Genomic DNA, 17,662 nt, shown 5'->3' on the forward strand with positions numbered 1-17,662 from the left:
GCCTCAGGCGTCGCGTGGTTCCGGGCCGGCTAACGCCAAGCCCTCGATTCCCAGGCGGCAACGCGGCCTCTGGAGCGGGGCTGACGCTGAGGCGGCAGCCATGTTTGTTGAGGGCACCTGCCTTCTACTTGTGTTATGGGATGAGCCTGGAGGCGCGCACCTTCTGGCTCCAGGATAGGGAGCAGAGGCGGAGTTTGCAGGGCTAGGCTTCAATCTTTGGGACCGCTTCCGTCCTGTACGGCCGCTCAGTGTCTCAGGGATCTCCAGTGGATAACCCTGCGCCTTAGCTCCCAATAGCGGCTGGAGTTTGCCTGGGGCTGGAGTCGGTGCATTTTGGTGGAGAAAACATCCATGTTGTGCCCAACTCCCTAGCTCTAGCCAAGTACACTTAATTTTGCTATCAAGCTCATAGTCCTACCGAGTGCCAAATAGATTTATCTGAAAATCTCTTTTGGCTCATTTTAACAGATGAGGAAACAGACTCTTGGGGCTTATCAAAGGCCATACAGGTGGTAAGTGCTGGAACTGGGATTTGTGACTCCAAGCCAAAGCACTTTCTACTGCAACATACTGGGCTCCATAGAAAGTGTGCTATTATAGAGATGTTCTGAAGAGGACAAAGAATTGGTGGCTTCTGAAGGGCTGGGGAACTTGATATTTGCGCAGCAGTGTCCAAAGTCACCCAGAAAGGTCTTTGAGATAGCTAAGCTAATTTTAAAAATTAAAGTTTTGTTTAAGTTATAATTTATCCTATGTATGCCTGGTCCTTTCCAAAACCTTATTTAAACACAGTAAAGGAATGGAAAAAGAGCCTACAAAGGCAAAGAAAAAGAGATGACTGCAGACAAGGTATGTCAACACATTTTTGGAAGAGGAAGAGCAGTAGTGACTAACACTTATTCAGTGCTATATACCAGGCACTGTTCTAAGTGCTTTATTGTTGTTGATAGTTGCCCAGGAGTCCAACTCTTGGCAACCCCTTTGTGCAGAGTAGTACTGCTCCCTAGGGTTTTCAAATCTGTGACCTTTCAGAAGCAGGTGCCTGTGGGTGAGTTCCAACCATCAGTCTTTCTTTCGGGTGGTAGTTGAGTGTTTAACTGTTTGTGCTGCCCAAGGACTCTTATTTATTAGATCTTCTAAACAACCTGAAAGGTTACAGATAAGTTAGTCAGGTTATTTGAACTCTTGCAGCCTCTACAAATGAAAGAGCAGAACTAAGAAAACTGCCTGCAGAAGGGAATATCAAGAAGCAGGTGATTAACAAAGCAGAACCCCAGAGAAGCTCTGGAATTGAAGGTGCCTGGAAGGCAGAAGGGAAAGGATCAGTCAGGCAGAGCTGAAAATGGGGATTGCTTGAAAGTCTGTATAAAGAACAAACACACAATTCCTCTCTTCTGTCTGGTGCAGCTGGGCAATCGTACAACCTTCCCCTGGCAGAAGACTAGCTTTTGATGCTGAGGATAGGCAAAGGGAGGGGTATCCCAGACACAGGCACAACAAAGGATGGGGGAGAGGTGCCATTATGAAGCAAGAGTAAGTTTCCATATTGAATGGTGAAATGCCACTGGACCCTTCTCTGCCCCTCCTAGAATGCTGGAATCCCTGGCACCTCCCCATCTCCCCCTCCACCACCATCTCCTCAAAACTCTATTCTCTGGAGAAATTAAGCAAATGATATTCTAGAGAAATGGCTTGTAGATACTGACATTCAGTGTCCCCCAGTAAGTAGGTCTGAGCCCCACTCACATGGTATTCCCAAATATTTTTGTCTGGAAGTTTAAGGAAACAAAGCAGAAAATGGTTTTTTAAAGTTTTTTGTAACTAGCACCCTCAGATAGAAGACATTTTGGCCACGAAAAAAGAAAAGGATTTTTTTTAAAGGAACAGGCAGAATATAAGTTATTTGAATTTAAAAATTATACCCTAAATTTAAAGTGTCAATAGAAGAGCTGGAAAAGTAGAAAAAAAATTTCTACTAGACAGTAGAAAAGATAAAAAATAGAGCAAAAACATAAGAAAAGGATCCAGTATCCAATTAATAAGAGTTTCAGAAACAAAAACAAAGAAAATTAAAGAAGAAACTTTACCAAGAAATAATACTAGAAAATTTACCAAAACAAAAAGATCTGTTTCTACAGTGAAAGGTCTGAATGAGTGCTTGGCATATGAATATTAAGAAACCCACGAAAGGGCACATCACTGTGAAATTTCAGAACAATGGGAATGAAAAGAGAAGATGCCAAGAGATTCAGCGGGAAAAAACAGTTATAAAGAATTTGGCCTCACATATACAACGGCATCAGTCTTCTCATCAGCAATACTGGAATCTGGAAGTGGAGTAATGCTTTCAAACCCAACCAATCAAGGGAGACAGGAGAATAGAAACAGTTTCAAACATGCCACTAGCCTGGACTAGAGGAGGAAGGCAGAGGGTTCCCCGATCAGAAGGTGTGCGGAGGGTTAGGGAGAGAACTGTTAGATTACCTGGTATTTGACAATGGGGAAAATAATATGTAGAGGGTTTTACAGTTCTGTTGGGGAATCTGGCAAGAATCAGTGATAGCCACAGAAAGGTTAAGCTAACAAAAAAGGTAATTATCAAAGAAGTATCGCCTCCAGGAAACAAAATGTCATATGGGAAAGGAAATGTAATCATAGTATATTTACAGTCATAGTGAGAAAAACATTGTTATCTAACTAAATTGAGAGGATAGTGAAAGGGAAGTAATGATGGCATGAGTTCTAAATCCTCATCTTTCAGAACAAAAAGTTAATACATAGTGGGTAATCTTCATGAATCCAAAATCTACTATTTTGAAATATGGAGGCAGGTACCTGATGAAATACCTTAAAAATTGACGGCTTTCAGAGAATAGAACTTTCATGAAGTGTTAAAGTTATCTACTTTTAAAATATGCCCATGTTTAGGAACCAAACCAAACCCACTGCCTTCAAGTTGATTCCAACTCAGCAATCCTATAGGACAGAGTAGAACTGCCCCACAGGGTTTCCAAGGCTGTAATCCTGACAGAAGCAGACTGCTACATCTTTCTCCCGTGAAGCAGCTGGTGGGTTCAAACTGCTGACCTTTCAGTTAGCAGCTAAGCATTTTAACCACTGCACCACTGGCTCTATCAGGTCCTTGAAAGGAGGGTTGAGGACTAGAGGAGCTCTGACTTGAGGGGCCCTTGTGAGGCAATGTAATGTTAGTAATACAGGACCACTGAACCGGTTTTCAGAAAATTAGGATTCTAATCCAAGGTAGTTAAACCAACTCCTGCACGTTCTCTGGCAATTCACTGAACATCAGTTTACTCTTCTTTACAGTGGGAATCCCAGAGAGCCTGCATTGATTGGCAAGAAGATACCTGATGAAGAGATGAAGTTAAGTACTAAGAGTTGGCGGTTTTGCTCAATGAAAATTTAGCAATAGATGAAAACTCCTTTGCTGTTCCCTTATTACCTAATTGGAACCCAGCGTGTCCACACTCAGTAAAGATCCATATTATTTTTCTTCCTCGTTTCCCTCTCTCCTTCTCAACCCCTGCCCTCAAATATATATACATTTTAAGCATTTTCCTGTTTCTTTGCTAATAACTGCTTTGCAAATATAAATTCATGGTTCAGTGAGGAATTGGGACGTTGACAGAACAAGTAGAGATAAAATTTGCAAGGGTGAAAAGACAAACTGAACCAAAAGTAGGAGGGGCTGAGAACATTAGGAATATTATGATCTTAAGTAAGATGAAAAGAAGCTAGAATCCACAAGCCAGAAATGACTCGAGTTTTGGAACTTTTAGGGATGCCATGGGTTGACAGCCCAAATAACTGACTTTGCCAAGAAATAAGGAAGTTTAGTTAGATGGTTCAGAGAGTAGCACTGTTATAACTGAAAATTTAAGGGCAATGAAGAATATACTGAGAACAAAGGGAGAAGCTTCCATTGGAGTTGGGCTTCATATTTAATGAGGGCAACAGGAAGATGTTAAATAGAATCTGGACTCAAATCTGCTTCAGCTGATTTTTCTTCCCTTTATTCTGTAGGATTAATTCTTTTAGCACCCAGTGAGAATTATTTGTGTTTTCCTTTTTATCTTAAAATATATTTGTATTTACTTTTCCCATCATTGATCTGTAGGATTTGTATATTTTTTATATTCCTCCAGTTTTTAATATTGGACAGGTTGGCAGTTCAAATCCATCAGCCACTCCTTGGAAACCCTAGGGGGCAATTCTACTCTGTCCTGTAGGGTTGTTATGAGTTGGAATCGACTCAATGGCAACAGGTTTGGGTTTAGTTTAAGCAAATCCAAAGGCAGCTAAAATTTAAGACTTCTTAACTATTAACCACGCCACGTTTCTCACTTGTATGATCTAATTTAGTCCTTAGAACAACCTTGCTCACTCAGTCAGCAAGTGGGAGAGTTGAGATTAGAACCCAGACTTACCTGACTCCAAAGACTATTCCTTTTTACTATGTTCCTTTGTAGTGTGCTAGAGGTACAACATGCAAAGAGGCCATAAGGAGACAGTATAAGATGAGGCTTTCAAGACAAACATCTTGAAATGAGGGCTCAAGTTGCCATCTCTCATAATAATGTTTTGCCTCCCATATCAAGACATAGGTGTTCCAGTGATGGTAGGGAGCTGAACTGGGAAACGTCACAAAACTGCTCCAAGATAAGGCTCTTTTCCCCTAAATTTAGTAAAATCTTTAAATCTTTTTGAGCTACACTTAAATCATGGAATTGCTTACTATCCCCGCATGTTGGTAAAAATGACGTTCATAAATTCTCCCTATATTCCGCAAGTAACACTAATGACATGACTTTTGTTATTCTAAGATGTCTTAAAAAAAAAAAAAACTAAGAAAACTGAGAACTATACCCACATAAAACGAAAGTGCAGAATTCAGATACCCTATTACTTATCTGTCCAGACCTTATTTATAGGGAAGTTTATATTATACAGATTATGTGGGAACAGCCTTAAATCATAGGCTTAACACTGTTAAATATTAGTGTTTTATTTCCAGCACTCCATCACTGAGTTAAAAAGGTCTAATACGATCTAGGGGCTCCTTTTAAAATATTTTTATCTTCCTGTGATGGAGAAGTCACAGGGAATCAACTAACCAATTTTTATTTACTTATATAATACTTCAACCTGTAGGAGACCAATGTGGCTTAGCACTTTTATCTCTAGTGCCATCTTGCAGAGCATCCTAGGATTTCACTAATCCACATGTTAAGATGTCTGAAAAACACTTTGCTTCATATTTTGTCTCATGAATCCATGAAATTCTGCAGATTCTCCTAGCTCTAAAAGCAGTGATGTTTACCAAAATCAGCATTTTCCTTTACTGAAACACAGGCAACATCTGGTAGCAAGAGGGTAACAAGATTTGTCTTAACCAGAATTGTGAGAAGACTAAAGAGTAATTTCACCATGTGCTTTGCAACGCAGTTTCCAATGTGAGAAAAGCAGGAAATACCTATGTTAAAATTTTACTAACTCCTAAAAAGCCGATGTTAGATTTAACAGTTTATTATGATTTGTGTCAATTTAAAAACATCAGTCCATTAAACCATGTAGAAATAAGTATGCAAAAAGTCTGCAAAACAAAACATACTTTAAACATGTTTAAGTAGATAGATTATCTGAAATCCCAAATTATTCAGTCACTTCATTATTAAGCTATGGCAGCCAAATAATCCTTAACTTCAGTTGGAGTAAGCCTCCTAAATCCGGCTTCATTGCAGATTCCAACTTCTATGTTATCTTCTGTCATTTGCCCTTCAAAGCTTTCCTAATGAAGGAGGAAATATGGTCAATTTTCCAAGCAGTTATTGATAAAATCATCATAGATCCAATTCTTAGGTACTGAACTAACCTTTAGGGTTAAGATGGCTGTATGGATGGCATCTTCAAGTTCCAGATCTTCATTGTATCTAAAAAAAATTTTTTTTAAAAAGAGTGACTTTCTAGTTATGGCGCTGTTGTATATTCTTTATGACTATGCAAACACCGCTAGCAATAGCAAAAGCTTAAGATTTTTAAAAAATCTAAAACACTCTTAAAAATGCTAAGTTACACATTAATTCTTTCAGTCATCTCACTGAGAAAGCTGTCCCTAAATAAGAAAATTGACAGTTAATTTAGTGTTCAACATCATGAAAAGAGTGTAACCAGAAAATGAGTTTATTTTAGGAAACATCTTTAAATATAAATATTTTAATATAATCAGGATGTGGTAGCAATATTATAATAATTTTTAAAACTACGGTAGAGAAATCTGACTTTTGCTAAAATTTCTTCTGTTCTTATAAATTATAACTTCATACAAAATGTTTGGAAGAATCATTAATATGTAAGAGGAAAAGTACTTTAAGATTCTAAAGTTATTTAATTTTACTATTTCATCCCAGGTTCAACATTTTTAATAATCTTAACATTATGTGAACAATGTAGTTAGAAGGTTCATCTATTGGTCAAAAGGTCAGACAGCATTTTCTGGTATACTTACAATAATGCTGAAATCTAGAATACTGCTAGAAATAAGTGAGCAGTTTGCTGTGCTAGGGCATTAATAGCAGATTTTATGCTGTTAATGCCCTGCTTTTTATCAAGCACATACATTATATCTGAAATCCACCATCAACATCAGGTATTTAGTTTCACACTTTTTTTTTGTTGTTAACTGTCATGATGTAAACTGTTGTCACTTAAAACATTTAAATTTTTTTCTTACAGAACATTTTCTCATATGACTCCAAATCCAATGTTTTTATTCTTTTTTTGAGATGGTAGGAAAAATGCAGTTCAAGAAAAAAAATTTTTTTTTTTTTTTTTTAGGAAACAACCATAAGATTACAGAAAGATCCTTAAGAATTAAATAATATTATCACTTAATATATTTGAAGGCTAAAAAGTCAGGGTGGAGAAGTTCTTTTGTTTGTTTTAATAAGGTTCAAATACAGCGAGATAAAAAAATTTGTTTAAACCCATGACATTAATTAATTTAAAGACAGCTAAAAACCATAAAAGAAGTTTACTGATGCACCTAAGTATAGTGAGCCTACCTTTTCTCCAGGAAAGTTTTCCCATTCACATAGTTCTTTCCCATTGCTGTGGCTTTCCAGGCAAAGTAAGCTCCCTAATCAGAAGGGAAGAAGGAAAAAACTGTATTTTAAAACATTAATATAATTATATTCCCTGGAAATATATATTTTAGCTCTTTAATTGGCTCTAAATTCTAACATCATAGATCTTTACTGGGATGGAACAGAGTATGTCACAGAACAGACTACTTTTAATAAAGGTTAAAGCGATGGACAACAAAGAGGTATAAGGTAACTTTTGGGGGTTATGGAAAAGCTTAGTATCTTGATTGTGGTGACAGTTTTCTCATGTATTTACATCTATCGAAGCACATGAAATTGTACACTTAAACTATGTACAATTTATTGTACATAAATTATGTAAAAAAAGTTAAAGGAAACTGAGGTTAACTTAAAGCAAATAATCAAGAGTAATACTTTAGCTTAATAGGCTAATAACCATTTCAACAATCATATCACTCAAGTATGTGAAGTTAATACACATGACAGAAAAATGGATGGCAGAACTAATGTAGTTTCCTTATCAGACTAAATTAAAATTTTAAATGAACAAACAGATGGCTTATTGCTAAAAATATTCAAAGCTTTTGATATTTTGTAATTTAATGTTAAAATGAAAATAGCAGCCGTATCCCATATATAACACGGCCTCGTCTCTTGAAAAAATACAAATGTACACAGAAAAAGTACTGAAAGAAGCACACTAAGTATATTTTAAAAGAAGCAATTTATTTTTAGATTCAACAGAGAAAGGCGGGGTGGGGGGAACAAAACCAGGATTCCAGTGATGGTGGCTACCCCTACACCCTGGTCAGGGCTTGCCAGAGCCTCAAAAGCTCAAAGACGGGACAACAGATACTATCAAAGTTCCCACATATATATTTTTCTGATTTAAGTAACAACCAACCAAAATATATTTTTCTCTGTTCCAGATTATAAGGTTAGATCACAAGGTTTAAATTGAGTGATCCTGTAATTATCTAATGAACCACCAATACTCATTTTTGATCTGACATATTATGAAAGATCAATTCCTAATCCTGTTTTCTTAAGGTTCTCCTCATAGCCAATGAGACAGATGTGGAACATTACAAAATTCCTCTATGAATGCCTTCTAACTCAGCTTTTGCTTTAGAACAGACAGCTCACCCAAGATCTTGGTTACATGATCATTTTGCAAAACAGTGAATTCAAGACAATTACAACAATGTTTTTGCTTGAAGAGTCACACTTTCAAGTTAGCCCCAAGATACCCAGATCTTTATTTGTAATATTTTGCAAAGTAACAGAATTCTATTGATTTAAAGAGATTTGGGAGTAACTATTTCAAAAATTATATTACTCAAGTATGTAAAGTTAATAAACAAGACAGAAAACTAGGGATGGCAAAACTAATGTAGTTTCCTTATCAGACTAAATTAAAATTTTAAGTTATACTCTCTAAAGTCCAAATGTAAGAGAAAATACTGCTAAATTTTAAACACTTTGTCTATTTTTACTAGATATTCACATAGTACTTTTAAAAATCCTTCAAATACATCTTATGATACTTACAGATGGATCTGACTGAAATAAATAAGGTCGTCCCTCATTCCAACCACAAATAAGTAAAGAAACTCCAAATGGACGTACACCACTGAAGAAAGGAAAATGAACATTACTCGGCCTCTTCATTGTATGAAAGACATCCTAAGGTAAGAATTCATCAATACTCTGAAGTAAAGCAGGTATCAATTGAATTTGACTTTTAAGTTCCCTAAAAATATATTCAATGATTTTCTGGATGAATAAATTCACTCTTTATGGTATTGAAGAACAATAGTCAAATCATTTTGGATTAAATGGATTGACACTTAAAAACATTAGGGTTAAAAAGTGTGGAGTAGCATTTAGCGTCCTAACAAAATGACAGCTCTGAATTAATGTAGCTTTTCTACTGGCTACTTTACATATCAACAACCACCTTCATACCAACTTATCCATGTTCACACCCAAACTTAAGAATGCTAGAATTAAACTGAATATGAATGTGTCAAAGTGCTGTTGCTTACAACCATTTCTGATTGGAAAGATAAATTTGAAGGCAGCAATGATTATCTGTTCATAAAGAAGCATTTTAACCACTGGTAAAAGGACGTCATATTTCTAGAAGCTGCTTTCTTACTGTTATATGAAGAGCAAGAAAATTTTCACATTTTTTCTTTAAGAAAATACTCTGGATTCAGTTTAAGATCAGAAATGCTCGTCATAGTGACTTTCTCTACTTGTTACATAAATATGGATATAGTTAAGTACTCTTCTATTTATACATCTATTCTTTTAAGATGATTTTTTTCTAATTCACAACACATGTCAAGTAAGAAGAACTTACCCTGACTGGGTGTATTCTTGCATCACAGAAGCTACTCTCTGTACCAGCTGTGCTGTGGGAATGGGCTCTTGGTAAACAAGATAGTATTGCTGAGCTAGTTTCCGAGCTCTGTGTACAAGTACTCTTAACAGAGAAGAAAAAAAGATTTAATTAAAACATTCTACTACCTAAAGATTCATTCTCCTTCTTTAGTAATTTACCTACAGCACAAGTTTTATACATACCACATTAATAGTAGCTATCAGCTCAAAACCATTCTTGCTCTCAGATCTGAGTCTAGTTGATTTAGAATATTAGAGCATCAGAGGAGCTAAGCCATAGGACAGTGACAAGAACAAGGCAAAAGGAAGAGAATCAGGGACTAGGGGTACCAGTGAGCTTAGTCCCAAGTTTTAGTATACAAAATGACAGCTTTATGTCCCTCCATGGCTTAAGATTGTCCTCCTTACCTCAAGGGTAGCCACCTGTCTTTTTTGTATCTCACCCTAGCCAACACACGCACACACGCACACACACACGCACATACTCTCTCTCTCTCTCTCTCTCCCTGGTATATCTCTCACTCTGGCTCAATCTTTCCATTGACTGCTTTAAATTCTATGCTTTCACTTCAAGGCATACCCCTCAGAGATTAAGGAACATCAAGAATCCACTTTGTAACTTTAAAAAAAGGTAAAATTTGTCCAAAAATATTAAGAATATACTAAATAATAATCTAATAAATTTGAAAATATATCAGAAGAGGGTCTACCTTTACCTGCTCATGTACTACCAATGTGAAATATGCACAATACCCCTCTGTATGAGCCTTATCCCCCATCCCTCTCAGCTTGTTCCTATCAGTGGTAGCACATTGCAAGATCCCTCCTAAATATATAGTGATAACAGGATCCACTGTAGTGAAGGCTGACCACGTTCCAGTGACTTTGTTGCTTTTTCTGGCTCATGAATGTGAAAATTTGCCTCCACCGATCTTGCTCCACAAAATCAAGAGCAATAAAATATTCCTTTTACTTGCTAAATGATAAATACAGAAAGCTGTCATCTCTTTCAACTTGATGATACCCAGATTTATCAGGATAGCAGCTATATCCGGCTTTGATTACCATTTTGGGCAAGATAATTCCTCTTTTTTCCTGTGAAATGGAAAGGGAGTGATTATATGAGCACCTGGATCTTGACTGCTTAACATACACAGCAATCTTTAGTGGCCTTTGAGAATTTCATTCCTTTGCTAAGAACAGAAACAAAGATAATGGGGTTGACTCTGGTGATGATGCTTTCTTTGCTGCCTGATACTTTTATTTATATAGTTTACTATAACATACATTGCTTTTATGATCAAGATGCATTGCTGTTGTTGTGTGCTGTAGAGTCGATTCTGACTCATAGTGACCACAGCACAGTGGTTAAGAGCTGCGGCTGCTAACCAAAAGGTCGGCAGGTTGAATCCACAAGCCGCTCCTTGGAAACCCTATGCGGCAGTTCTACTGTCCTATAGGGTCGCCATGAGTTGGAATCGACTCGATGGCAACAGGTGTTTTAACAGAACAGAACAGGGTTTCCTGGGCTGTAATCTTTACAAAGGAGCCCTGGTGGCACAGTGGTTAAGTGCTCAGCTGCTAACCGAAAAGTTGGTAGTTCAGAACCACCAGCTGCTCTGCAGGAGAAAGATATGGCAGATTTACAGGCTTGGAAACCTTATGGGGTAGTTCTACCCTGTTCTTATAAGGTCACTATAAGTTGGAATCAACTCAACGGCAGGGGTTAATCTCTCGGGGAGCCGATCACCAGGTCTTTTCTCCCATGGAACAGCTGGTAGGTTTGAACCACTGACCTTTCGGTTAGCAGCCCAGTGCTTAACCACTGCTCTACCAGGGCTCCTTTTAAAACGTATTAGAGAACACTAAAGCCATTTAAGCCAAGCCTAGGATGGCAAAAGAGGGATTGTGATCAGAAAGGAAAGACCACTGAACAGAGATAAGAGTAAGTACTGTATCTACCTCCTCTTCTACAACTGAGTCACATGGAGTTATCAGACTTAGTTACTCTTAGTCAGTAATTCTCTCTTAGTAAAACTTAGTCAATAAATGTTTGTCTGTCCCAACATGAGCAAACTGAAAACAGGCTGCCGTTTCCAGCAAAACACAAAAAATAAGGATTTAGGAGATTTAAAAAAAAAAAATTTCTTGATTTTTCTCCTCAAAGTATAAGTTAGGAGCTATTCATGAGATGGTGAGAAAAACAAAAACAGATAGTATAAAATACCTGTAATCTGGGCCCATGCCACTGTACACCAAGCCTATATGCTTGGTGATTGGTTCCACTTTGTGTACACTTCGCTCATCATACAGAATGGACTTCTGTTTCTTTTCAGTTGCTAACACCACACCATTTGCAGCTTAAAAAAAAAAAACTAAATGTTTAATCATTCAAAGACTCTGGTTCAAGATTTTCTAACTACAGATGCATCTCACCAAAACTCTCTTATTTCCTCTAGTTTACAAAACTCTTCCTGCTACATTCCTAAACCAAAATTACCTAAGAAACAGTAAATCAATTTTTCCCTCACTGGTCATTTATATTACATTAAGAAATTCCTACAGCTAAAGGTACTACACAACTTTTCTTAAAGTATGGTACTTAGAAACCAAACCAAACCAAACCCGTTGTCGTTGAGTCGATTCTGACTCATAGTGACCCTGTAGGACAGAGTAGAACTGCCCCATAGAGTTTCCAAGGAGCGCCTGGTGGATTCGAACTGCCAACCCTTTGGTTAGCAGCTATAGCACTTAACCACTACACCACCAGGATTTCCATTGTACTTAAAGTACTTAAAATACCTGAGTCCACATTTTAAAATAATGGAATTCTGCCTGCTTGGGAAAATACAACACTGTTCTTACAATATAAAATTTAAAACTAATGCTATACACTGAAAAGAAAAAAGGCATTAAGGTATAATGCAATTATAATACCTTTAGATTAAGTTTCATAATTAACCATTTCTAAACTATACCCAAAAAAACCCATTGCCGCTGAGCCGATACTGACTCATAGTGACCCTACAAGACAAAGTAGAACTGCCCCATAGGGTTTCCAAGAAGCAGCTGGTGGATTCAAACTGCCAGACTTTTGGTTAGCAGCCTTACTTCACCATAACTCATAACCACTGTCAGACAGTAGTGATATAATCAGTAGAAAACCAAAATGCTCATTTTCTGAATGGGAAATACTATTTGTGGGTTATCACAATTAATATAAAAAAAAGTGCTATATTTATTTTTGAAAAAAATTTTTAATCACCTTCTTAGATCTATTACTATTTCCTTTAAACTTCAAAATACTGTAAATTAATGTAAAAAGAACTATTAAAAAAATTATGCTTCCCCACAGCTATTTATTTACTAATTAATTACAAAAGGAAATTAGGGGACTATTAGCAAGCATTTGGAGCCCTGGTGGCGTAGTGGTTAAGAGGTCAGCTGCTAACCAAAAGGTCAGCAGTTCAAATCCACCAGCTGCTCCTTGGAAACCCAGGGGGCAGTTCTGCGCTGTCCTGTCCTATAGGGTCGGTATCAATCGGAATGGACTCAATGGCAACGGGTCTAACAAGCATTTGAAATGAATGAAGCATTTAATAAACTTTTATTTAACTATATCTGTAAATATCCAAAATTTAATTACCTTTAATTCCCACTGAAGGGGCTCCTCCAGCTACAGCAGCCAAAGCATATTCGATCTGGACAAGTTTACCAGATGGGCTTAAAAAAAAGCAAAGGTATTTTCTAAGTGCACATTTTTCAAGTATTTACTGTAGGAACATCTCTGTATAGGTCAAATCCCATTAATCAAACACCAAGGAATAGCTGGGCTTTGAAACCACAGGCAAAGTTTACCGTGTGATTCGAACATATTCATAGCAAAGCACCAATTTTCCTTTCCTTTTGTTGCTTTCTCTCATTTGCATCTTTGAGCAGCATCACTAATGTTCCCTCTTTTCACCACTTACCAGCCTTGGGAGTTTGGGCAAGTTACTTAACCTGTGTCTTGGTTTTCTCATTTATAAAGCGGGAATACGAATACTATGGTTATGTATTTCAAAGGGTTGTTATGAAGATTAAATGAAGCAATGCCTATAAAAACAATTAGAAGAGTTCCTGGAACAAAATTAGCACTAAATAAACACTGAATAACATTATTAAAAACATGTATGTGTCTGTCAAAAACCAGACAAGAGCATATACTTCATGTAGGACCATATGTTTTAGAAAGTGGACATGGCCTAAGATGTAAGACCTAAATATCATTCTCAACAAAGTATGTACTGTATAATAAAACTATTTACAGGTGCCATGAGATGGTTTTACTTAATAGATCTGGTACTGGAGCCCTGGTGGCTTACTGGTTAAGAGTTTAGCTGCTACCCAAAAGGTTAACAGTTCAAATCCACTAGCTGCTCCTTGGAAACCCTATGGGGCAGTTCTACTCTGTCCTAACGGGTCACTAGGGATTGGAATCGATTCGACAGCAATGGGGTTTGGTTTGGTTTGGTGACCAAATATTAGTCCCAAACTAGCCTATTTCAACCTAGTTGCTGAGTTAGAAACATCAGAAACATAACAAACCAATCTTCTTATTTTACAAATAAAGTTATGCCATAATCAAAGTAATCTGTCCAGACTGACATATCTAGGTTCCTATCTCCTGTCTACTACTGAAAAGATACTCTAAGTTTCAGAAGGTTATCTGTTTTATCTTCATAAAATTATAGACACTCCCTTTGTCACTCGGCTCTCACCTCCCACTGTCCCACCGTGCTGCAGACAGAGATTATGTTGAGACCTCAAAAGTCCATTCAACAAGCTAATCCTTTGGCCTGGACTGCTTTTCGTTCTAGTCCTGGTGAACTCCTTCCTGGCCTGCCTTCCTCAGAGGAAATGTCATGTCCTCAGGGAAGCTGCTCCTGACCCCTCAGACTGGTTAAATACCCACACAGCCATACCTGTGGTATCCTGTACTTTCTGGCTAAGATACTTAAATTATTTTCACAATATTTGTCTTCCTGAACACAGCATAAGCTCTATTCAACAGGATTCCATCAGATAACCTAGTACTGGGAGTTCACAATCTTTTGGCTGATATAGACACATCTAAACCTATTTAAGGAATAAACCTAAGAGCAATAGACTTAAAGATTCTTAAAATACAAAAGTAATTGACTTGAGCAGAGTAACATCAGTAGGTATTTAAATTTAAAATTTAGCCTATATTTTTCTTTGATGGTCACTATTTCAATAATTAAGGAGCCCTGGTGGCACAGTGGTTAAAGCGCTCAGCTGCTAACCAGAAGGTCAATGCTTCGAACCCACTGGCCACTCTGCAGGAGAAAGATGTGGCAGTCTGCTTCCATAAAGATGTACAGCCTTGAAAACCCTCTAGGGCAGTTCTACTCTGTCCTATAGGGTAACTATGAGTCAAAATCAACTCGACGGCGGTGGGTTTATTTCAGTAATTACACTGTTTCCTCCTGGGTTGATCCAGCTTTCAAACACTGTTCAACGTTGTTGTTAGTTGCCATAGAGTTGATTCCAATGTTGTTGTTGTTAGGTGCTGTAGAGTTGACTTTCAACTCACAGAGAGAGGCAATGTGACAGAGCAGAACTGCCCCGTAGGGGTTCTTCGGCTGTAATCCTTACAGAGGAGCCCTGGTGGCACAGTGCTTAAATGCTTGGCTGCTAACTGAAAGGATGGTGGTTTGAACCTACCAGCTATTCCACAGGAGAAAGATGTGACACTCTGCTTCCTTCAAGATTACAGCCTATGGGGCAGTTCTACTCCGTCCTATATGGTCACTCTGAGCTGGAAATGAACGGCAATGAGTTTGGTTGGTTTGGAATCTTTTATGGGAGCAGATCACCAGCTCTTTTCTCCCGCAGAGCCACCGTGTGGGTGAACCACCAACCTCTCAGTTAGTAACCAAGTGCTTAATGTAGTTCAAATGTCTCTGTGAAACACTATAAAGGCTCAAAGTTAATGATTCCCTTTTCTCTGTTCCAGTGGCCACCTGTGCATAACTTCTGCCACTGCATCTTTCTGTGTACAAACGCCAATTTACCCCACTAACCTGAGAGCTCACTGAGCAGCCAACCTAGCGCATCTTTGTATTCCATCACACCACTGCCCTCACTCCAAAGCACCAGCATCTCCACCCAGAATAAATGAAATATGGCCTAAGCAGTTTTTCTACTTTTCTACCATGTCACCCCCTCACGAAATCCTGTAATAACAGGCTAGAGAGAAATGTTTTATTTTTATCTACAATAGAGTTGAACTCATCATGTTAAAAAACAAATGAACTGATCTCAAAAAGAGGAAGTTTATTTTAATAAAGAAATTTATTATAAAAAGATTCAGTTCCTGAGGATATATGTTTTATGTTTCAGCTCCACCAGGATTACATTTTCTTAGAGAGAAAGGACCACATTGGCTTTGCTCACTAATATGAACACTAAGTACCCGGCATATGTTGGTCCCATCATAGTATGTAATAGTATGTAAGACCTTTCATTGCAGAATTAAATTAATTTCATTCAAAGTTTTTTTTAAAAAAAACTATTACATACTCTAACTTGTTACTGAAAACTTTGAAGAGGATATTTTAGGATTTTAAAAAGTAATGGAAAGTGCATTAATTCTGTCAGCAGAGAGAATCCAGTTTGAATGCCAATTCAGCTACTCATCAATGACCTTGGTCAAGTTAAAATTTCATTTCTCTAAGCTGTGTTTTCCTCATCTGTAAAATACTGAGATGACATTTATCATACATAGTTGTGGAAAGAGAGGAAGTAAACTAAGCTGCACTCACACAGTACTCAACAAAGGTTAAATCTCACCTGCTTTTACTTGTGAGATAGTATTACATTTTAACTAAATGGAGCATTTCTGCTCCTTAAAAAAATGGTCAAATCAGAATCCTTCCCTTGTTGATTTATTACATCCTTCGGTGACTTTTTTTTTACATTCTGAACGATGATGCACCTCAACTCTACTTTGAAAAATATACGTATTACTTTAATCTCTTGTTCTGTAATAGAAAAGCCTGCAATCCTTTTTAAAGTAATATATAGCCCCACACGGAGCCCTGGTGGTGCAGTGGTTCAGAGCTCGGCTGCTAACCAAAAGGTCGACAGTTCCAATCCACCAGCCGCTCCTTGGAAACCCTATGGGGCAGTTCTCTGTCCTACAGGGTCGCTATACCCTATGGGGCAGTTCTCTGTCCTACAGGGTCGCTATGAGTCGGAATCGACGGACGGCAACGGGTATAGCCCCCCACCCAGAAAAGTGGACAAAACGCACAGGGAACCTAGAAATTTGGGACCCAGAAAGCACAAAGTGATAGAATGATTAGCGCTTTCATTTTTAGTCCGTGTGCTTCTAGTAAGGGCATGGAAGAAACCGAAAGCGGCAGGTTTCAAGACATTCGCACCAAATTGAGCCTTAGACTCCTAACAAACAGTGACCCTGAGGCTTTCTAAGAAGATTTGACCAAGACTCCGAGTTTCAGATGCTCCTGAATCAGGCCTACCTGGGTCAGAAGGAAATACTGAATTCTGAAAGGACCTCCCGGAGATGGCTAATCCAAGACTGCCTTCCTCTCTGGTCTCCAAAGGAAAGCGAATCTCTGGCTAGGACCTCATCCTCTTGCCGCCCCAAGTTCACTCCATATTCCCCCGACCCGCGTTCTCGCGGTCTCCCGGTACCCCTGCTACCCAGGCCCGGCCCAGTAAATGACTTTGCAAAGCTACATTTCCATGCCTATTCTCTACTGAATCCTCCGGAAACACCAAGCCAAAGGCCAGGACGGAAGACACGAGATCGTCGGAGCTCCTGCAACCTCGGCTACACGGAGGACGATGGGTGTCCCTTCCATACCTGAATGTTGTCAGCGAAAAACTGTAGCCACGCTCCGCCATCTTTACCGGGAGAGCCAAAGCACACTTGCACACATGCGCACTACGTCCCGACTCTCTTCGTTTCCCCTCCCCGCTCCTGTTCCCGTCACTTTTTCTGATTGGAGGAGAGTCAGAGCTTCTCCGGGGCATGCTGGGCCTTGTAGTTTCAGGAGAAAGTCCGCCCCGGCTCTGCGTCTGTGCGCATGCTCGATGTT

The 17,662-nt window shown here is 38.4% G+C and overlaps 1 protein-coding gene across 1 annotated transcript; it reads right to left on the reverse strand.

Annotated features, from left to right (window-relative positions):
* Window positions 1-3,987: 3,987 nt before the first annotated feature.
* PSMA2 (proteasome 20S subunit alpha 2) lies at window positions 3,988-17,510 on the reverse strand. The gene is made up of 8 exons (XM_004383960.2): window positions 17,428-17,510; window positions 13,180-13,256; window positions 11,761-11,893; window positions 9,493-9,615; window positions 8,676-8,757; window positions 7,083-7,156; window positions 5,894-5,951; window positions 3,988-5,809 (listed from the first exon to the last, which is right to left on the reverse strand). Exons 1-8 carry the CDS (start codon window positions 17,466-17,468, stop codon window positions 5,693-5,695), a joined length of 705 nt encoding a protein of 234 aa, XP_004384017.1. The 5' UTR covers window positions 17,469-17,510; the 3' UTR covers window positions 3,988-5,692.
* Window positions 17,511-17,662: the final 152 nt, after the last annotated feature.

The sequence above is a fragment of the Trichechus manatus genome, unplaced genomic scaffold, assembly GCF_000243295.1.
Source record: "Trichechus manatus latirostris isolate Lorelei unplaced genomic scaffold, TriManLat1.0 scaffold00114, whole genome shotgun sequence".
Classification (NCBI taxonomy): domain Eukaryota; kingdom Metazoa; phylum Chordata; class Mammalia; order Sirenia; family Trichechidae; genus Trichechus; species Trichechus manatus.